This window comes from Brassica napus, chromosome C1, assembly GCF_020379485.1.
Source record: "Brassica napus cultivar Da-Ae chromosome C1, Da-Ae, whole genome shotgun sequence".
NCBI lineage: Eukaryota > Viridiplantae > Streptophyta > Magnoliopsida > Brassicales > Brassicaceae > Brassica > Brassica napus.
In genome coordinates, this window is record NC_063444.1 from 1,596,431 (window position 1) to 1,617,683 (window position 21,253).

Here is a 21,253-nt window from a genome sequence, read left to right on the forward strand (position 1 = left end):
TCCACGTGTCCATCCTCTCAACCGTAGATTCAAACACTTTTGTATTCTCAGATCTCAACCGTCCAAAACCTCACAATATACATTTTTTTTGTCGAACCACCTCGGGTTGTGGAGACGAAGAGGATGAAGATAGTGACTTACAACGTGAATGGCCTTAAGCAACGAGTTTCCCAGTTCGATTCCCTCCTCAAACTCCTCGATTCCTTCGACGCCGACATCATCTGCTTCCAGGTTCTCAAACATTCGATCCTCAAAGTTTCTCAATCCTCTTTGTTACAATTTCGGGGTTTTTGAATCTAGGAAACGAAGCTCAGGAGGCAAGAACTAACATCGGATCTAACGATAGCAGATGGTTACGAATCGTTCTTCTCGTGCACTCGCACGTGCGAGAAAGGTCGTACTGGTTACTCCGGTACGCATCACATCAGACAATCACTCTCTCTCTCTCTCTTCAGTGTAACTTTGAGTTTAAAAAAAAAAAAAAAGTTTGGAGTTTTTTTTTTTTTTTAATGTTTGTTGAGTGAAATTTTGGCAGGTGTAGCGACGTTCTGCAAGGTAAAGTCAGCGTCTTCAAGCTGTGAAGCTGCTTTGCCTGTTGCTGCTGAAGAAGGCTTCACTGGTCTTGTTAACAGTGGCTTACGAGGTGGGAGGAGTGATAGTTCTGTTGTAGCTGAAGGTCTTGAGGAGTGTGAGAAAGAAGAGCTTCTTAGGGTTGATCAAGAGGGGCGTTGCGTTATAACTGATCATGGACATTTTGGTATTTGCTCTAACTTGATGTTTTAGTTTCTTTTAGGTTGAAATGGAATGTTTGTTTTTGTTAATTGTGTGTGTGTGTGTTTTGTTTAGTTGTTTTTAATGTTTATGGACCAAGAGCTGTAGCTGATGATGCTGAGAGGGTCGAGTTTAAGCATCGGTTCTATGATGTTTTAGAGGTAAAAAGTCTTGTCCTTTTCTGAATTTAGCAGTGAGGTACCTCTAACTTGTTTGTTTTATTGTAGAGAAGGTGGGAGTGTCTTCTGCGTCGAGGAAGAAGGGTATTTGTTGTTGGGGATCTCAACATTGCTCCTTTTGCTATGGATCGGTGTGAAGCTGGCCCTGACTTCGAGAAAAACGAGTATGTATATATACTGATACTCATCATCTTCTTATATCATTTTGCTTTACTCAATACGTCTCATTTTCATTGGCAATTAAAAAAAGTGCAGGTTCAGAAAATGGTTTAGATCTCTGCTAGTTGAACATGGAGGCTCCTTCTCTGACGTTTTCAGATCTAAACATCCTGAAAGGTTGAAAATGTTGTGATCAAGCCATCCATGTTGAGCTATTTGACTGTCACTGATAGCTTCTTTCTGTATTTGTAACAGGAAAGATGCATTCACCTGTTGGTCTTCAAGTAGTGGAGCAGAACAATTTAACTACGGTTCCAGAATCGATCATATCTTAGTTTCTGGACCATGCTTCCATGAAGGAGATCGAGATCAGGAAGGCCATAGTTTTTTAGCTTGCCATGTCAAGGAATGCGACATATTAACAGAATATAAGCGGTTTAAGAATGAAAACATGCCAACAAGGTAAAGTCTATTATAGTAGTTTACTCATTGATCTCACTTTTTACTTTGATTATCTCAAATTTAGTTTGTGAAACAATACAGGTGGAAAGGTGGATTGGGTATAAAACTAAAGGGATCAGACCATGTACCTGTCTTCACAAGTTTTGATGATTTGCCTGACATCCCCCAACACAGCACACCTCCTTTAGCTTCAAGATATCTTCCCATGATTTTCGGTTTCCAGCAAACTCTTGGTACGAGAAACTTATTGTTTGTTCATTCCTCTGTGTTGGATTTGATGAGAGAGTTATCAACTTATTTCACTCTTTTAAAAACTGGACCAGCGTCAGTGTTAACGAAAAGGCAAGCTAATGAGCAAGCCAAGTCCATTGAGGTTTCATGTTCATCATTGAGTCAAAGTAGCACTACACCAAGTTGTGGAGAGATCTCAATAGGACCACTCAGAAACTGCAGTATGGTGGGTATTTCACATGAGGACTCTTGTTCTTTAGAGAAAGAATCCACTAAGAGGGTGAACACAACATCTGGAGGCTCGAGTGATGGAAACAAGAAGAAAGTGAGGAGGATCCAATCTTCTCAGCAGCTTTCTTTAAAGTCCTTTTTCACTTCCAAATCTGCTGCTTCATATGCTTCCTCAAGTCAGAGCTCCTCCCAAGTCGAGAGCATCGCAGAACCGACTGTTTCCAGCAAAGAAGACGATGAACTTACTACTACTTCATCACAGGAGCAAGACCAAAGCGGTTCTTCGGCTAAACAAAAGAACGATGCAGCATTAATGGAGTGGCAGAGAATACAGAACCTAATGCAAAACAGCATACCTCTATGCAAAGGACACAAAGAAGCTTGTGTCGCTCGAGTTGTAAAGAAACCAGGTCCCACTTTTGGACGCAGATTCTACGTCTGCTCTCGAGCTGAGGTTTGAAAACAAAAACATAACTAAGTTACTCTCTAAAAGTGAAAACAATACTCTAATCTCTATACATGTCTTTGCAGGGACCTTCCTCTAATCCAGAAGCAAACTGTGGTTATTTCAAATGGGCTTCATCCAAATTCAGAGACAAGTAGTATTAATGATGTTTCATGTGAATGGTTAAATATTCAGGAACGAGGGATTTAATCTAGTGAGCTCAGGTACACCGTAGAACCTCAACAATGTCGGTATATAGTAGTTAATGTTATCTGTCTCTTGAGTCTTGTACCGATTTGTAGAGAGTTGCTCTAGATTTGGCGTCTTTCGACGTTCCTGTCTCTATCAATGTATCCCTCTTTTAATGTGATTTAGATATTTAGCTTCGTTATCAATGTATCCCACTTTTAATGTGATTTAGATATTTAGCTTCGTAACGCAGCTAAATATCTATATGGTACTTGATAGACTTAAGTTTGGCAGAAATATTGATTATAAGGTATTAATGTTAATTCACATGATGGATACGTATACGTATGTGTTGTGGAATGATATTTTATTAAATGGACGATGATGAGAAAACGCAAAAATGCTTATGTAAGGGAATGTGTCACCCACGAATTTGTGGTGCATCACTTGCTATTGTTCTATTCAGTTTTTTATTATACAAGTAAAAATGTATGATGCTTGCCTTTTGAAGACGTCAAAAGTACTTGATACTTTTTATAAATTCTATAATCGGGAGCAATTGTTTTTTCCAGAAAAAAATGTAACAAAACCTTCCTTTTTGAATGTATTTGTCATTATCATTCACACTTAAGGTTAAAAGTGAACAAAAAACGATTAGATAAGTATGATCAACAAGGTTTAGATAAGTTTTATCTAAAAACTATTGAATCGACTGGTACTAACCACGCCAATTGAATTTTGATAGCAGTTTCTTTTTTTGTTGGGCGTATCAAAAGATTAGCAAACACGTGGTTGGAGTCTTGGAGAAGAAGTAGAGACTATCCACGACTACACTAGTTTGCTTTAAAAAAGCTTACTCAGTCACAATCTTCTAGAACCGAAGTATGGTCTATTAGTCTCTACGTGATGATCGACTTCCATAATAAGTAAGAGAGATCAGTCGAACTGAATTGTAATGGGCACGGACTCTTTTCATACTCGGTCCTGACATATCTACGTAATGGTTTTGACAAGAGCTTAAAACGTGTGAGATTTATCTTTGAAATTGTCAATCTGAAAACACTTGTTTTGGATAATCTTCCGTAAAACTTCCACGTGATAAGGTTTGTTCATTCAAAAAAGTTACCATGCACATCGGCTAGTTGCATTAATAAAAATACATACAAATTTCAAAAGCTTTATAAAAGTCAAAATTCAGTGAGGGACACTTACTCAAATGTGGTTAATAATCACCATCCCGTGATTCCGGTTCTTTTAAATTACTTCCTCAAAAAATACACAATATTTTTGAAAAGAGTAATCCAGTCGACTTCATTATCTGATCGTAATCTAGTAAATAAAGGGTGTGTTGATATCATTTAATTTCTGTGAGAGGGGAAATAAAATTCCACCACAAATTATATATTATAAATTTTCATCTAGAATAAGGGAAAAAGAAAAAGAAAAATTCACATATATATTTAAATAGATGTTTGTGTGGTCTCAGGCAATCCTAAATACGTAGCAGTAGAGACTAGAGACTTTTCATATATCATCTAAAAATCTATTCCTGTCTTCTCATTATCCAACAAACAATGAATGGTTGAAATAAAGTCTCCATAACAATAACGAACATAATAAAATAAATATCCCCTCTAGAAGAAGAATCCAATTTTGAGTTTCCGTATTTAAATAAAACCACAGCTTTGGAAAAGAAAACACAACTTATAGACAATTGGTTCGTAGATTTTTTCTGGGTACAGGGGTTAATCAACTTATCAACCCATGTGCAGTACGCATATCAGCACAAAAATGCTTATGTAATGGAATGTGTCACCCACGAATTTGTGGCGTCGATCTTCGACATCAGTCGCCATTGTTTTATTCAATTTTTGATTATACAAGTAAAAAATGTATGTTGCTTGCCTTTTGAAGACGTCAAAAGTCTTGAATTACTTTTTTTCTTTTACTTTGATAAATTCTAAAATGGTAACACTCTGTTTTTATTTTTGTCAAGAAAAAAAATAATCTGGTTTTATTTTCTATCTTCCTTTGAGCGCATTGATCAATGCCTTTCACATTTAAGGTCAGCGATAAAAGGAAAAGATAAGATTAGTATGATCCACAAGGTTTAGATAAGTTTTTATCTAAAAAAACAATTGAATCGACCGGCACTAACCACACACCAATCGAATTTTGATAGCAGTTATTTTTGGTGGCCGCGTATCAAAGATGAGCAAACACGTGGTTGGAGAAGAAGTAGATTCTATATATGATTACAATTGTTTGCTTACAAAAGCTCACTCGATCACTATCTTCTAGAACCGGAAGTATGTATGGTCTGTTAGTTTATACGTGATCGGCTTGCATAAGGATTAAGTGAGATCAGTCGAAATGGATTGTAATGGCCACGAGTTATTTTCAAAGTTGGTCCCGTTTAGGACATGTCAACGTAATAGTTTTGACGAGAGCTTAAACCTTGCGAGATTTATCTTTGAAATTGTCAAATTTGAAAGCACTTATTTTTGGATAACCTCACGTGAAAAAAGGTTGTTCATTCAAAAAAGTTACCATGTGTACCTGCTAGTTTATTAATTAAAAAAAATCAAATGTCAAATGTTTTATAAAGTCAAAATTCAATAAGGGACACATAAAATGTGGTTACTGATCTCCATCCCGTGATTCCGGTTCTTTTGATTAGTACCTCGTCCTCCAAAAAAATACACAAAATAGACAAAATAATACTACTATGTTCCTAAATGTAGGATTTTAAAAAAAATTGATGTTCCAATATATAAGATGTTTTCATTTTTCTAGGTAATTTTTTACTTTATTAAAAAATTGTGCAACCAATCATATTTGATAATCTATTTTGTAATTAGTTGAATAACATTAATTTATAGTTCTAGTGATATTTTCTAGACAAAACAATGATTTTATTAATATGCGTATTTTTACGTAAACATCTTATATTTAGGAACAGATGGAGTAATAATTTAGACGACTTTTCTTTTACGAATATTTAGAAGCCATTAAAAGCATGATTTTCAATGATCAAAGATATCTCTAACCATGGCACCAAATTTCGTGTTAAAATATATTACCAAATTTAGTGTTTTGGTGTCATATTTTTTTAGTCATCTACAACATAAACTAAAATTACACCAAAAATAACATCATATATTATTTGATGTTTTCAGTTTTAATAAAATTTTATATTTTTGTAATTGACAAATAACTATTTTACCACATTTATATATTATGTTTGTTAAATTTCTATAATTTTATGTTTATAAAATTTATTTACATTAAAATTTTTGATTTAATAATACTATACTTATATGTATTTATTTTATATAAAATGCTATATTAAGAAACTACTAAATATTAATTATGAAAAGCACATAACAAAATAATATATTTATTTTATATTTTGAGGGCTTGTTTCAAATTTAAGATGCATTTTAATCTTATCTAGCTTATATTATTAATTTTTATATTTTATAAAATACTAATTAAATTTTTTATATTATTAAAATAAAATATAAAATTCTATGATATTTCTTTTACGATATAAAGTATCATTTAGTGATATCTTACTTGAAAAGAAACTAAAAATATTTTAATTATGAAAAATAATTAAAAATATAATAACTAAAAAGTATCATTTAGTATATTTATGTTTAGTTACAAATTTGAACTAATTAATAATAATAATTAAACTATGTTATTAATTCAAACACAATAAATATGTATATTAAATATTTGGTGTAATGGATATTATTACACCAAATTTGCTGAAAAAAGTGTCACTTTTAGTGTTTCGTTGAAAATGAAATTATACTAAATTTGGTGTTTTGGTGTCCCACTAGAATTGATCCAAGAAAACCGTAATCTCTCAATCGTAAGAAGATAAATATGAAAATATGTGTGTTTTTGATATATTATTTAATTCATGTAAGAGAAGAAATTAACTTCGTCACGAATTATATATGCTAGATCTCCATTTCTATAAGGAAAAGATCACAGATATTCAAATATATGTTTGTGTGGTGTGAGGAGCAGTAGAAGAAACTTCGTATCTATCTTCTAAAAAATCTATTTCTGTCTTCTCAGTGTCCAACAAAGAATGAATTGAATGGTCGAAATAGCGCCTCCATGGAAGTATATAACAATAATGAACATAAAGATATCTCCTCTGTAATTAAAATCCAATATCAAATTTCCATTAAAAAAAATAAAAAAAAATAATCTTTTAAATCAAAATAAATAACTAAAAAACCACAGCTTGATTTCTATTTTTTTTGCAATGAGTTACTTTGATATAATTTGTTTTAATATGACAATTACATCCACAGCACAATTTGGCCACTATGAAGAAAATCTTACTTGCATTCTTATCTCTACTGCAATAATTCCAACTGGATAAGCTCTTTCATCTGACTCAGCTCCACAGGATCGGACCCGCTTTTACTCTACTAAACCCGACCCGTCTTTTAATCATACTTTTTAAGTCATTTAGGTCTTCTAACCTTATTGTAGTATGTAATTTAAAACTAATCAAGAAGTTAATGACTAATCGCATCTGCCCCTATAAATAAATCTCTCCATTTCTTTCCCTCTCTCAAACCAAAATCAATCAAAACTCCGCAAACGACATCGTTTTAACAGCAAAGATGCTTTCTTCTTCTTCTCCAACTTCCTTCGCTCATCCCTTCCTCTCCTCTTCTTCTCCGCCTCTCTCCCCCGTATCTCCACCATCTCGCTCACCTCGTCTCCCGCCTCCTCTCGTCTCCGCCTCTTGCTCATACACCTGCACGGAAGACACCCCGCGATTACACCAGATCCCGCTTCGATCGACGACGGCGGCGACCGCCTCGCTCTACGAGATTCTGGAGGTTCCTCTCGGCGCGACGAGCCAGGACATCAAATCGGCGTACCGGAGACTGGCCCGGATCTGCCATCCAGACGTGGCGGGAACCGATCGGACGACGTCGGCTGATGAGTTCATGAAGATCCACGCGGCGTACTGTACGCTTTCCGATCCCGAGAAACGATCTGTCTACGATCGGAGGATGCTTCGCCGGAGCCGTCCCTTGACCGTCGGTAACTCGGGGATGGGCAGTTACGTCGGCCGGAACTGGGAAACCGATCAGTGCTGGTAGTGAGTTGACTCGGTGTCCGAGTTGGCTCGCGTTAATTCGAATCGGTTGTGCAAGTAGGAAACGATAAATGTGGAGCTTGACGTTGTAATTAATACTAGTCATTTTAGCTAATACGAACGAGAGGATTAGTGTGATAACATATGCTATGCGACGCCGTTTGGTTCGTGTTACGTGGGATCTAGGATCTATAATAGTAGTCATAAACAAAATAAATTTTATTTACTTTCAGTTCTTTTGATTATCTAGTGCTGATTTGTTTAACATATTGGTTCGAATATACCTGGTTTGGATGCAAAATGTCCAAGTAACCAATAAAACAAATCTAATTAATATGAATATTCTTTGAGCAAAATTTCAAACAATCAAATTTTGTCCAGGTTCATCATGTATGTTAGTTAAGTCACTATTTGCATTTTCCTATCATTTTGGCTTTGTCTCAGTTCTCTGGATATCGAAATTAGGAATCTCGTCGACTGGGAGAACGCATCCAACAAATTTTTGTTACGATAAATCCATACGTAATTATATTAGCTTGGCCCACAAACCGAGTTGATGTTCTAGTCTTCTAGAACAGGTGAACATGGGCAATGCAATCAGTTTATTTCCCCATGTGATCAGAAGAAATAATATTACTACAATGTTATCTGTCTGCGTGTTCAAAGCCGTGTGACCACCGACAGATAAAAACAAAACGGAAATCAAAATTGGGATAGACACGATATAAGCTAGTTTTCTTTAAAAAGAAGAAGATATAAGCTAGTTTTGTCTATATACGGTAGTACCGCGTAATTGGTGCGATCAAATATCATTCTACTGATATGCTCAAACTGTAATATCTTGAACTACTGTTACAGGAAGAATGATAAGTTTGAACCCTAGACATTGTGAGATGTAACTTGGAAGTATATTGGGACATAAGCCGATGCATAAGTTTCTTAAGTTGACTCAAAAAAAATTTGCACGAAATTGTTGATAAATAAGTAATAACCATAATAACATCCACATCATCATTAGGTTCATTGGGGCCTAGAGGCGACAAAAGCGAGGGCCCGCAAGATTGTGGAAACTGGAAAAGTACATGTTGCCAAGTGGTTAGATCGTATTTTATCCTAATTTGTCGGGATTTAATAGTATGATGATATTCCTTCTAGAAACCAAAGGATAGTGTGTCATTAGTTTGTGTTACTGTTGGTAGAATTTGATTCAGCGTCTTTTATGTATAAATGTTTTTAACTGAAAGACGTGCTCCAGTGTATCATATGTTCATATTCATTGTAACCACGATGTCTTCATTTGAAATATAAAGTTGTATTTTATTTGTCTATTTAGTTTTTATGAATAAATATAAATCAAACGAGGCAAAACCCCGCACAACACTCAGCAGTCAGTTCTTAAATGAAATATTTTTTTTTATTAAGTTAAGCTCTACATGTGTGTATACATAATTACAGATAACACAACCACATGTGTTGTAAACTTGTAACATCTGTTATACTGCTAAAACGAAGTGATGAGTACATTATTTAATAAAATTTATCCGAATCAAATAAATGAAGTGTTTTTTTCTTGTCAATAAGCCTATAGCTATAGGATAAAATGAAGAAGAAAAATTATCGTCAATCAACCTTATATGAAATTTTATTGACTTTCTCTGCAGTTCATCCTTTAAATAAAACTCAAGAATATAAATACGGAACATGTAATAGAGTTGGTTATAAGTTAATAACAATTGACGAAGAAGCCACACACACACAAACTTCCAACTTTGGCTTACCCAATTAATGCATCTCTTTAGAGGGGCCAATATAACCTATTTAGTCAATCTTTAAAGACTTTAACAAACACACACATATCCATATTAGGCCCATCTAAGCGAAACTCTTGGGCCCAATATAATTTAAGTACAGTCCCTAATCTTATAAAATGATTAGTTTTAAAAACGAAGGGTCACGATTAAGATCAAAGGTGGACGCGTGCACACCGATAGAGTAATTAGGGTTTCCTCTCTAATTAACCTTTTTTTTTTGTTTAATTGTCGGCTCTTTAAAACAGTCTCACCTCTCTATAAATTAACGAAACACGCCGACGAATCTCTTATCATCCCACAAACCCTAAATCAACTCAATCCGATGGCGCTAGAGAATCAATCGGCGGCTACTAGATTCACCGGAAAGGTGAATTGGTTCAACGACTCAAAGGGATTCGGTTTCATCACCCCCGACGATGGCACCACCGAGGAGCTTTTCGTCCACCAATCCTCCATCGTCTCCGAGGGATACAGGAGCCTCGCCGTCGACGATCTGGTCGAGTTCGAGATCGCGCAGGGAACCGACGGGAAGACCAAGGCCGTCGAGGTCACCGCTCCCGGCGGCGCTCCTTTGAAAAAGAAGGAGGCCGGCTCACGCGGGAGAAGCGGTCGCGGCGGAAGTTGTTACAACTGCGGCGACGCTGGGCATCTCGCGAAGGATTGCCGCGACGGCGGGGAGCGAGGAGCGTGTTACACGTGTGGTGACACTGGTCACTTGGCTAGGGATTGTGTTCAGAAACCTAGCGGTGAACGTGGAGGAGGACGTGGAGATGGGTGCTACACTTGTGGTGACGCTGGTCACTTGGCTAGGGATTGCGTTAAGAAGTCTGGTGGTGAGCGTGTGGGAGGAGGAGCTTGCTATACGTGTGGTGGATCTGGCCACATGGCTAGGGAATGTCCGAGTAAGAGACAGACTGGTGGTGGTGGTTGTTACGAGTGTGGTGGCGCTGGTCACTTAGCTAGGGATTGTGACAAGAGAGGTGGAGGAGGAGGAGGGAGAAGCTCTGGTGGTTGCTATGAGTGTGGTGGTGCTGGTCATATGGCACGTGATTGTGACAAGAGAGGAAGTGGTGGAGGTGGGAGAAGCTCTGGTGGAAGTGGTGGCAAGTGCTACAAGTGTGGTGAAGGAGGTCACTTTGCAAGGGAGTGTTCTGTTGCTTGATTGCTTCCCTATTCAACAAACAATAAGATGAAGATGGATTTGAGTAATTAATTACTCTTCGTTTTCGTTTTATTATCTTTTGCTGATGGGAATGATGAATTCGCCTGGTCCTCTGTTGTGTTTTTGGTACTACTATTATTATTATACAATCTTTAGCTAGATTTGGTTTCTGTTGTCCTTTTTTTTTTTATATGACTTTGGTTGATTTTGCTTATGTCACTTTTGAGTTTTTAAGTGTTTTGTCCTTTTTGTTTCAGTTTATTGCTTTCTTTGTACGGGATGAACTGAAAGTGAAACCCAAGTTTGGTTTGGTCGCCTTTTCATGATGTCCCACACAATCTAATTATCATTGTTTAGCTTGTAGTACACTCATGTATAAAACTCTAAGTAGGTTAACATCAGCCATGCCGAATTGTGTTCAAATCGTTGGAGGTTTGGATCAATTAAAACCAAACCCACTCATTCATTCACATCGCGTTGATCAGTTATTCAGGAAGTGTCCAGTACCATGTCTCTCTGGAATTTAATTGTGTTTTTTATGACAGGACAATAAAGGGTTCTGGATCAAGTGTTGATGATAGATTTGGGTAGTTTTCACAAAAACGGGAACCATCACACTTGACATGAAATCCTAATGGACTTATGGAACACTTTTATAGTCCACAACTTGCGTAGAATCAGCACAAGTTTTGTTTAGGATGCTAAAAGTTTGTAGGTGGTTCATCTAAAGCACAATTTTCATACTAAACGTAAACGTAAGTGCAGACGCAAACAACAATCGATGCCATAATTAGCCGGCTAATTGTGATTGGATTTTAGAGAAGATCATATCGAGTTCTCAGGAATTTAATGAATTTTTATAGTAAGAAACACACATGACACCTAACCCAAGTTGTTGTACTATTTGTTAAACATATACGAGCATAAGTAACTCGTAACAACGAAAGAAGCATGAACCAACCAAGTTGATATCTCCACATCACACAACTAAAGCTTTCGAATGTCGTTGACCCAACACCTTCTCTTTTTAAAAACAATCTTGCAAAAAGTATTATCTAACATTAGCCATTATGTCTTTTTTTCCCATAATAACTCAAAAATAAAATAGTAATTGTAGTCCTCTCCTGAACCTTTTATTCTATATTCCAGTTTGAATACTAAAATTGAGAAAGACGCGAAATATCAAACATCATTTTTTTTGTCATCTTGTAATAATCATTAATTATTACAGTGACACAGCACAATTTGGGTGGCTAGTAGATAGATACTCTTAAGACCGTGTCCCTTGGAAGAGTAGATAGATACTCTTAAGACCGTGTCCCTTGGAAGAGAGAAGAGGGCGGAAGAATCTAAAGGATGCATCATCACACCCCTACGTCTTTTCTGTTCACCGCCTCTTTTGTTCAATACATTTATATTTAGATACTATTGAATTCTTTTGTGAAAAATAGCTATATATCTTATAAACATTTTCGTAAATTAAACATTTTCGTAAATTATTCACCAGCGTCATATAAACGATGTCTGCTCATGTACATGTAAGGTGATTAGTCTACTGATGGGTAACCTACCGAACAAACAAAGTTATGGGTATGCTATGCTCTATCACAATCAAAAATTTTATATTAATAATCAAGAGGGACAAGCTCTACGTAGATCACCGACATCAATAAGACTGATCACAGCCATATGCAACCCATATTGGCATATATTGCACGAACCATATAAAAGAAATTACAAACAATATAAAAAATGTTTCCTGTGATTTAAAGTAGAATTGTTTCTTGCATATTTTACGTATAAGATATTACTAATAACGTGAACATGTACGGCACATTGGCCGACTAACATAGACAAAGGGGGCACGGAGTCACGTGAAAGCCGACCTTTCTAAAAAATATCTCAAGTCCTTTAAAAGATTAATATCTCTCCATTCTCTTTCTCACTATAGGTTCAAAATTCTATTTCCCGAAATATATATACACCAAGCCTACACATTTACACTCTTCAAACATCTCTCACCAGAGCAGAACACAGAGTCACCGGAGAAGTCTCATCTTCGGCGGCGACACACAAACAAACAAAAGTTTATATATTTAGATTCTGGTGACTCTCTGCTCTAATGGGTTACTCTCAAAATTCTCTCTTTGTTTTTCTACTGCTTGTTCTAGTCTATGGCGTTTCCTCCACCACCTTCACCGTCGTTAACCAGTGCAGCTACACCGTCTGGCCCGGCCTTCTCTCCGGAGCAGGAACCGCTCCTTTACCCACCACCGGATTCTCCTTAAACCCTACAGAAACACGTGTCATACAGATCCCCGCCGCTTGGTCCGGCCGTATCTGGGGCCGTACTCTCTGCACACAAGACGCAACCACCGGTAAATTCACTTGCGTCACCGGAGACTGCGGTTCCTCCGCCGTCGAGTGCTCCGGATCCGGCGCCGCACCTCCGGCGACGCTAGCCGAGTTCACCTTGAACGGAGCCGGCGGTCTCGACTTCTACGACGTCAGCCTCGTCGACGGTTACAACATCCCTATGGCGATCGTGCCGCAAGGCGGCGGAGATGCTAGCGGCGTCGCCGGGAACTGCACCATCACTGGATGCGTTAAGGAGCTCAACGGCCCTTGTCCTGCTCAGCTGAAAGTGGCGACGACGACGGGGACTGGAGATGGAGTGGCTTGCAAAAGCGCTTGCGAGGCGTTTGGGACGCCGGAGTATTGCTGTAGCGGCGCGTTTGGAACGCCGGACACGTGTAAGCCGAGCGAGTACTCGCTGTTTTTCAAAAACGCGTGTCCTAGAGCTTATAGCTATGCTTACGACGACGGAACAAGTACGTTTACTTGCGCCGGAGCTGATTACCTCATCACTTTCTGTCCTTCTCCTAACCCAAGGTAATATATTTCATTATTTACTGCAAGTAAATAAAAGCTATGGTTGTTTTCAAGTGGAAACACGAATAAGAATATTTTACAAACAAATTGTTATTTTTTTATAATTAAAGGTTTTGCTCCAATTGTCGTTGAAATCAAATTTAAAAAAAAAAGTTTGGTTTGGATTCTTTTTGAAGAATTCCGGTTTCGATTTTTTAATCACATGAAATATTCCAATACTTTTTTGAATGTTGGAGAGAAATAATTCACTTTTTGTTTGTAACGTTTAATTTGAAGAGAAGGGTGAGGTCAAATCACCGTATAAAAATCATGAGACGTGTTTGTCATAATGCACCGTGTTGTTTTGTCAATTTGTGAAATGATGAGACAAGACGACATTTTCATTTTCACCCGTTGCAATAATGACATCAGCATAATAAATAAAATATCTAATGTTCTCTGTTGTATGCATAGATTTTTTTCTTCTCATTCAAACGTCGGTGAACTGTGCCCATGTGTGGTCCGACACGGCTCTTTTGTTCATACAATAATTAACAAAACTTTTGTGATTTGTCTCAGTGTGAAGAGTGCAAAGAAGGAAGGAGTACTTGAGCCTGAAGCCGTAAGCTACTCGTCCGCGTCGCCAACTCTATCCACCGTGTTTTCGGTTGGTGTTTTAGCTGTTGGGGTGTGGGTCCGCACTACAACGCGTTTGATGATATAGCTGTAACGTATGCGTTAGAGCTTTGATAACAACAACATCATTCGAGGTTTTTATCTTAAGAGAAAGAAAAGATCATCAACTAAAAGACGACCAGAAGAAAGAGTTTGATTTGTGTGGGATTCCAAAGTTGCTAAGGATGGATTTGTTTTTAGACTGATTAGTTGTAGTAGTAGTAGTAGTTATTCATTAGGACTCTCATCTCTTACTAGTGTTTTTTAAGACAAGATGTTGTCTTTACGGATTACGGTGTTCTGTAGTAGTAGACGCCGTCTGAAAATGTACGTTGAATAATCATGCAAATTTGGCGGGTAATCACAGTTTTTAGCCAATAATATATCAGCAATATACAAATACTATTAAACTTACAATTCCATAGTGAGGCAGAATTAAAAAGAATCTCTCTCACTCGTCTTGTATTCTTCTTCTCCATGGCTCTGTTCCATCTCCATCTCCATCTCCATCTCACACCTTACGCCTCTGTTCTTGGATAATATCGTCTTCTTACTCCGTGCTGGTGAGTGATTTCTCTGTTTTCTTTATCTAAGTTTAGCTCATTTTCACTGAGATTCTCGAGTACACTTGGTCTAGAATCTTTAGCTTTGTATTATTTATATTTGTTATATATATATATCTTCCCTTTAGATTAACGGCTATGCCTAACTCGTGTATACTTGTGGGAAGTGAGGACCTCTCTATACGATTGAAAAGGAAGATAAGAGAGCATCTTGCAGAGAGTCAGAAAAGGTTTCAACTTTCAAATCCACCCACTTAATTAATATTCATTAAAGCAAACACACACATAATGTTAAACAAAAAAGCTTGAAAGATTGGATTATAATCTGCGTTTATTCGCCGCAAAGATGAAACAGTCTTTTGACTATCTATGATAATTAGTAATTTGAATAAGTAAAGGGTAACAGTGGTTCTTGTCATAACTAGGCCAAGATTCATCGTCTCCCTTCACAAGCGTCTCATGGCGCTTCCAAACTTGGTCATCATATTTTTCAGTTAAGACATAATGTAAACCAACGTCTTCAATCTCCTTAAGGAACTCGTCTAAAGAGTCACCTCTCTTAGGACTGAAGAATAGTGCTTCAGAGGGTTCGTTGGCTTTGAGCAGCACCTTGATGATACTGGCAAGGTCCTTATGAAACTCCTTGAAAAAAGTACTGGCGGATAAAAAAAGGAGACAATAGATGAAAAATAGAAAACTGAAATCAAGAGGAATGAAAAAAGCGAGGGAAGCTACCAATCGCTCGCAACTATGATGTCAAACGCGTTGGTCAACTCTGAGAGTTCATGCTGGTTCCAATGCAACTCCATGGCTTTTACGCTTGTGTTGTTGCTAAACGCCATGGAGTTGGACTCTATGTTACGCTTTATATCTGTATGCTTAAGTACAACAATGAATCCAAGAAGACAACTCTTAAGGAGACAGTATAATAATAATGATAATGAAGGATACAATTGACTACTTGGGGATTTCCATCTGAGATGACCACTTGTGATGCTTCGGTGGCAGCAGCAATAACTAAACCGGCTAATCCATACCCGGATCCAAGCTCAATGACTCTCTTACCTCTGCACCATCCCAAATAAAATGTGAGAAGAAGAAGAAGGTATGAGAACACAATCTTAAAACTGAAGAGAGAAACCTGAAGCGATCTGGCTGAGACATGCAGAAGTAAGCTAGAACTTCTTCTGAAGGCCACTGACCTATATAAGAATGACAGTAACTTAACTAAAATCTAACATATATTAAACAGAACAGAGCAGAGACATTGTTTCACATAAAAGTTTCTACCTAATCAAACCTAAGATTAAAATGAAAAACTCACAATTAATAATGTTTATGTGAGCATAATAACACAAGTGGGGATGAAGAGCTTACAGACAAGTCCTGTGTTATCAATGTTGTGTCGATTAGATATCTCGAAGTCATTGAGATCGCTGCAATTATCCACTCTTTGTCTGCAATAAACTCACAGAAAAAAAATCTTTAAGAGTGGAAAATCTAAAGAAGATTGTTTCATTGGATCGAAACTTTTGAAGTACTAACGTTAGATAGAGTTTGGGAGAAGCAGCGATGGGAATTGAGTAGCAAAGGGATGCTTCCCGAGAGTCTTCCGAAGAAGAATCAACCACCTGACAAGGAATCAAGTTGAATCCTTGAGTTGCCTTCCTTGAAACACGCTTGATCTCAGCTTGAGATCGAGAATCTGAGCGAAAAGTTTTGAGAGATGATTGATTCGTTAGCTATGAGAACGTGAAATCGAGAAATTGGATGAAGGGGGGAAGGGAGTCATTCACCAGATCTGTGGATAAGAGCTTGGCGAAGGATTCTCCATCTAAGAGATGAAGAAGAAGAAGAAGAAGAAGAAGAAGAAGAAGTGGGATCCATGGAAAGAATCGTTATCGCTTCCTCCGCCGGCAAATTTTTATTACAGAACTAATCAGCAAACAAGACGACAACTGTTTCCGTTAAGTGTGTGTAACAGAAGTGTTTCACATGCTCTGCCGTTTTTATGCACCGGTCGTTTTTGGGGTGAGGAAAACAGCGTGATGTTTAATTTTTAATTTTTATCCCCGACAAGTTTGTCCTTTACTCCTTTATCATACAATTTGACAATGAGCCTCCGAGAGCTCTGTGAGCTCTGATCAAACCATAGCTAGAGAAGTAGGTCACCTCGTTGTCGTTCTCCTTGAGCAGAAGATCTGAGCAGCAGGAACGCGAAACAGAGCAATCCGCTCTTCTTTTTACACCATGAAAGATGATTACGAGGTGCGCCTTTGATCTGAATTTGGGATTTCGATTTTCAGATTATTAAAAGCTGCGTCATTAAATTTGAGCTAATAGTTTCCTCGCTTTGCCTATTTAATCCTCTCTCTTTACATAAAAATCCGAGCTTTAGGGTTGTTAGATTGCAAAGTTCTTGACTTTTGGTTATAACCGTTTATTTGAGATGAGATGATGAAAGTCTTCTTCTTGTTATATATAGGTTGATGAGAAGAAACAAGCAGCTGCAGATGTATTGTTTAGTTACTCCAAGTTTGCTATGGCCTGCATCGGTAACCAGACTCGTCCTACCGACATGAGGCTGCATCTCATGAAGGAGATCTCGGGATTGCCAACTTCTCTGAAAAGAAGAGAAGCTTCCAGAGCTGCAACTTCTCCTGATCCACTCGGCGAATCTTCCAGCTCCGGCACCGCCAGGCTTGATAAAGTTGATAGCTTCAGAGCTCTTTGATACTAAGTTTTACATTAATCTCCACTCTTGGTTTTGCCCAGTGATAGTGTTATGCTGTAATCTATTCTCATTGTGCGAACTCCGAAAAATAAATGTTATGCTACTACTTTTAACTATTATCCTGTTCATATAATCTCCTTAGATATTATTGGCCATATATTCATCTAGATTGGTATGATTTTCTTATACAATGGATATATACATGATGGTTTCTCTAGTCAGATTGTTTGTTATGGAGAGATTATGCTGACTTACTAATGTTAGGAGGCTGTATGTCATGAATCATTTTTTTATTTATTGCATTTCATTCAATTTAACATTTTGTAAAGTATTCTCTGTTAGCCTTTTTTTGCGCATCTGTGAAACTTCATCACTTGCCTAGTCTCCTTACTTCATAGCATATGGTAAAGATGACAGCAGCTGCAGCAACAGCGATTCCAACCGCCTGTTGCGTTACTGTTGGAAGAGTTTTTCTTGGCAGATTGCATCCTAGTTCTGAGAGTTTCTTGTGTGAGATTGCGTAATCTCTGAAGAACGCATCCTCGTCCTGACATATGACATACGCATTATCATTATACATTTTATTTTGTTGCTGAAAACCAAACAACCATCCAAACTAATTGTACTGTATTCTAATCTACCTTTGCATACAGCTTCACATAAGGTTCGAACTTGGGGTCACCGAGTAGAGCCTTGTCGGTTTTCAGTTGCAGCAGTTCTGGAGTTTCCCCATTTAGAAGCTCTCTGATAACATCAAGGCATTAAGACAAATGTAAGTTTCAGAACACTCTTTCTCGCTCTAATTTTGGTGTTTGTTGGCTTACACAAAATAAGAGTTGTCAAACTTGAGAGGATCTCGTGTCCAAGGACCTTCGAAATCTGATCTCTCCTTATGTGCACGCCCCTGTATACAAAAAGCAGCAAACCAAGTTGGTTCATTGTAGCATCTTTAGTGACTTTAAAGGAGAGTTAGTACCAAAGTGTGGCCGCCAGAGAGAGCTACAATGTCTTTATCCGTTAGACCCATACGAGAGAAGAGAGTTCTTAGATGTGAGGCACCTTGATTCGGATCTGGAAGATCTCCATCATCTGCTGACTCAGCATCCTGGAAAATCAAATGGATCTATATTACAATATGATTCTATATCCTTTAGAGGATAAGAGTGTAATTAAGTGTTATTACCTTACGGCCTGGAGTAAAATGGATTGCAGGGCCACCTGTAACTTCAACTGCAACAACTCCTGCGAGCTGAGAGTTCAAAAACAAAGAATCTCTGTTCAAACACATCCCCTCGATAAAAGGATGAAAAAGCTTTTGATGAGTTTTACTTGGTAAAGGTCTGCGTAAGAGACTCGTGGATGCTTAGCTTTTACTTCCTCTGGAAACCATAAACCAAAGTGTTCATTACATCAAAAAAAGAAACAGCCAAACCAAAGATGAAGTTAAGTGATCATGGCCCGTATTGGGCAAAGCCGAATGAAACATTGACTTTATATGCATCCAAATTTGTTAAAAAAAAAAAAATTAATTGAAATCTTTAATAAATCGCATATGGTCCAATAAATTTCATGTGAACTAACCGCAGAAGGCGACCGCTTTCTCGAGACCTTTGTTATGGGGGCGGTTTAGCTCGTCTTTGAACCTGATAGAACCATTGGGACCTCCACTTTTCTTTGTGGCATCATATGTTCCCGCGTCATGCCATCTATATTGTGTTGGGAAACATTTAAAATACAAGAAAGACAAATGTGAGAATAATGATTAGAGAGAAAGGAAGAGAGGTTACGCGAGACGGAGCATAATGGGAGCACAGTTTCGGGAAGAGATGAGAGCTCGAAGGTCCCTACGAGTCTTCTCAATCTCTTTGAGGTACTCTGCATCGACATTCACCACTGCCATTTGTCAGACCTTGAAAGAGAAGGGAAGAATAGGATTAAAGATTGACTCTGAACGAGGAACAAGACTGATCAATATATATATTTATAATATCAAAATTCAAGAGAGAGGAGTCTATGAGGAGAAGAATGTTTTGGTCAGCTGGAGAAAGCAAAGTATGTTTTGGGGAGAACCCTTGTGCTAATCTTCGCATATGTTCTTTCATTTATGCAAATATATCCTACGTATGTTATGTAATTTATACTATTTGTTTATAAATATTGTATAAAAAAAATAACATCACGATACAGATTAGGCATTTTGAGTACTAAGCCAGATACATGATGATCTTCCGTAAGAGAAATGGTTTGGTTCCGATCGAAGATGCGAGTCTCCTGCGTTATATTTGTTGGGTTTAGTATTTGTATTTGGGCCTTTTGGATTATTGGGCTTAAGAATAAAGTCTGAGAAATGGGCTTTTTTTCCGACAATAGATCTTTTCAAAAGTTATAACCAAAATTTTATAAAAATTAAAAAAATTACATTCTAAGTGGCACTTGTCTATGTTTTCTAAATCATATTTCAAAGAATTTTAGAGTATTTTATATAAACTATAGTCTAAATATTATACTCTCTAGCAAAATAATATTTTGCAGGCTATAGTTGGTCGCATATATCAAATCTTTATTGTTTCGCATGCTTTCCTTAAATAAAACCTACGGAATTACCTAATGTGATTAAAATATATATATAGCAATTAATGATTTTAAACAATAAAGATTTGATAACAATTTGTATATTTTTTTATCATTTTTGTTTATTTCTTTATTATTAAAATAAATTACATAATTACATTAATCATATAATAAAAATCTAGATTTTTTTGTATATGTTGTATTTTGAATTTTTCAAAACGAGTATAAATTACTAAAACTGTTAAAAGTCTCACATAAACTTTTATGATCAAAGTTTAAATTTTTTTTTATATTAAGATATAATGATTATAAGACAATATGAAGAAATAATTTTATTTTAATAGGTTTTTATGTTAATATATATATATATATATATATATTTTTTATATCGTTTAAATTAAACTATACATTGTATGAAAATGTATACTTATATTTTGATATTTGCATTGAACATATATTGAAAAGTTAATATTTTAATCTTGAAATTTTCATTGTTTTTTAAATGATTATAAATTATTGAAATTATTCCACTTTAAAAAAAAATTTGATGGTGTAAACTTTTGTTACATAAATATGCAAATAATCATAAAATCATATGAGTAGAAACTTCATTTAATCCATATTAAAAGTGTACTATCTATATATATATGTTAATATCATTTAAATTTAATTATATATCATATACAATAGTTAAGATTGATTGTTTTGATTTATTTACCCTAAAATGATTGCGAATAAACAAGAGTGATAGTTTGATTTATATGCACACGCCAATTTATTATATAATAGTAACTGATTTCTTAGTTATTTAATATATATTCTTATTATTTTATTATTTCATAATATGCAGAAAAACATAAAATAAATAATAAATATAAAATATTTATTCTGCAAAAGGTACAGATCTTAGTCTAAGTATGTATTTCTTTAATTATTTTAAATCATAAGTATTTTATAAATCTCAGGTCAAAACAAACAAACAAATGAGAATAAATTTCAAAATCAATATTTATATTCAACAATAACCAAAATGAAAAAGAAAAAAATATTGAAGATATA

At 36.4% G+C, this 21,253-nt stretch overlaps 7 protein-coding genes across 8 annotated transcripts; 5 read left to right on the forward strand and 2 right to left on the reverse strand.

Moving 5' to 3' along the window:
• The first annotated feature begins 74 nt into the window (after positions 1 to 74).
• On the forward strand, positions 75 to 2,869 carry LOC106446391 (DNA-(apurinic or apyrimidinic site) endonuclease 2). 2 transcript variants are annotated; one of them, XM_013888142.3, is made up of 10 exons: positions 75 to 231; positions 301 to 412; positions 536 to 757; positions 847 to 932; positions 999 to 1,114; positions 1,206 to 1,286; positions 1,365 to 1,571; positions 1,653 to 1,804; positions 1,895 to 2,487; positions 2,565 to 2,869. In XM_013888142.3, exons 1-10 carry the CDS (start codon positions 124 to 126, stop codon positions 2,634 to 2,636), a joined length of 1,749 nt encoding a protein of 582 aa, XP_013743596.1. In that variant the 5' UTR covers positions 75 to 123; the 3' UTR covers positions 2,637 to 2,869. The 2 variants fall into 2 exon arrangements, with proteins under 2 accessions (XP_013743596.1, XP_013743672.1); XM_013888218.3 differs by lacking the exons at positions 75 to 231; positions 301 to 412 and having other exon boundaries at positions 601 to 757; positions 1,004 to 1,114.
• A 4,386-nt stretch (positions 2,870 to 7,255) lies between these two features.
• LOC106348502 (chaperone protein dnaJ 11, chloroplastic-like) lies at positions 7,256 to 8,039 on the forward strand. Its single transcript, XM_013788288.3, has one exon. It carries the CDS (start codon positions 7,323 to 7,325, stop codon positions 7,809 to 7,811), a length of 489 nt encoding a protein of 162 aa, XP_013643742.2. The 5' UTR covers positions 7,256 to 7,322; the 3' UTR covers positions 7,812 to 8,039.
• A 1,744-nt stretch (positions 8,040 to 9,783) lies between these two features.
• LOC125580536 (cold shock domain-containing protein 3-like) lies at positions 9,784 to 11,098 on the forward strand. Its single transcript, XM_048745082.1, has one exon. It carries the CDS (start codon positions 9,941 to 9,943, stop codon positions 10,778 to 10,780), a length of 840 nt encoding a protein of 279 aa, XP_048601039.1. The 5' UTR covers positions 9,784 to 9,940; the 3' UTR covers positions 10,781 to 11,098.
• Positions 11,099 to 12,693: 1,595 nt separating this feature from the next.
• On the forward strand, positions 12,694 to 14,687 carry LOC125580534 (thaumatin-like protein 1). Its single transcript, XM_048745080.1, has 2 exons — positions 12,694 to 13,672; positions 14,231 to 14,687. Exons 1-2 carry the CDS (start codon positions 12,903 to 12,905, stop codon positions 14,373 to 14,375), a joined length of 915 nt encoding a protein of 304 aa, XP_048601037.1. The 5' UTR covers positions 12,694 to 12,902; the 3' UTR covers positions 14,376 to 14,687.
• Positions 14,688 to 15,120: 433 nt separating this feature from the next.
• LOC106446057 (calmodulin-lysine N-methyltransferase-like) lies at positions 15,121 to 16,893 on the reverse strand. The gene is made up of 7 exons (XM_013887767.3): positions 16,686 to 16,893; positions 16,435 to 16,594; positions 16,267 to 16,346; positions 16,031 to 16,091; positions 15,841 to 15,956; positions 15,625 to 15,760; positions 15,121 to 15,544 (listed from the first exon to the last, which is right to left on the reverse strand). The coding sequence occupies exons 1-7, from the start codon at positions 16,774 to 16,776 to the stop codon at positions 15,253 to 15,255; spliced, it is 936 nt and encodes a 311-aa protein (XP_013743221.1). The 5' UTR covers positions 16,777 to 16,893; the 3' UTR covers positions 15,121 to 15,252.
• A 56-nt stretch (positions 16,894 to 16,949) lies between these two features.
• Positions 16,950 to 17,739, forward strand: LOC125580537. The gene is made up of 2 exons (XM_048745083.1): positions 16,950 to 17,157; positions 17,375 to 17,739. The coding sequence occupies exons 1-2, from the start codon at positions 17,140 to 17,142 to the stop codon at positions 17,621 to 17,623; spliced, it is 267 nt and encodes an 88-aa protein (XP_048601040.1). The 5' UTR covers positions 16,950 to 17,139; the 3' UTR covers positions 17,624 to 17,739.
• Positions 17,740 to 17,758: 19 nt separating this feature from the next.
• LOC125580535 (L-ascorbate peroxidase 5, peroxisomal) lies at positions 17,759 to 19,661 on the reverse strand. Its single transcript, XM_048745081.1, has 8 exons — positions 19,411 to 19,661; positions 19,205 to 19,329; positions 18,953 to 19,002; positions 18,807 to 18,872; positions 18,600 to 18,728; positions 18,448 to 18,527; positions 18,265 to 18,367; positions 17,759 to 18,170 (listed from the first exon to the last, which is right to left on the reverse strand). Exons 1-8 carry the CDS (start codon positions 19,521 to 19,523, stop codon positions 17,994 to 17,996), a joined length of 843 nt encoding a protein of 280 aa, XP_048601038.1. The 5' UTR covers positions 19,524 to 19,661; the 3' UTR covers positions 17,759 to 17,993.
• Between the last annotated feature and the right edge of the window lie 1,592 nt (positions 19,662 to 21,253).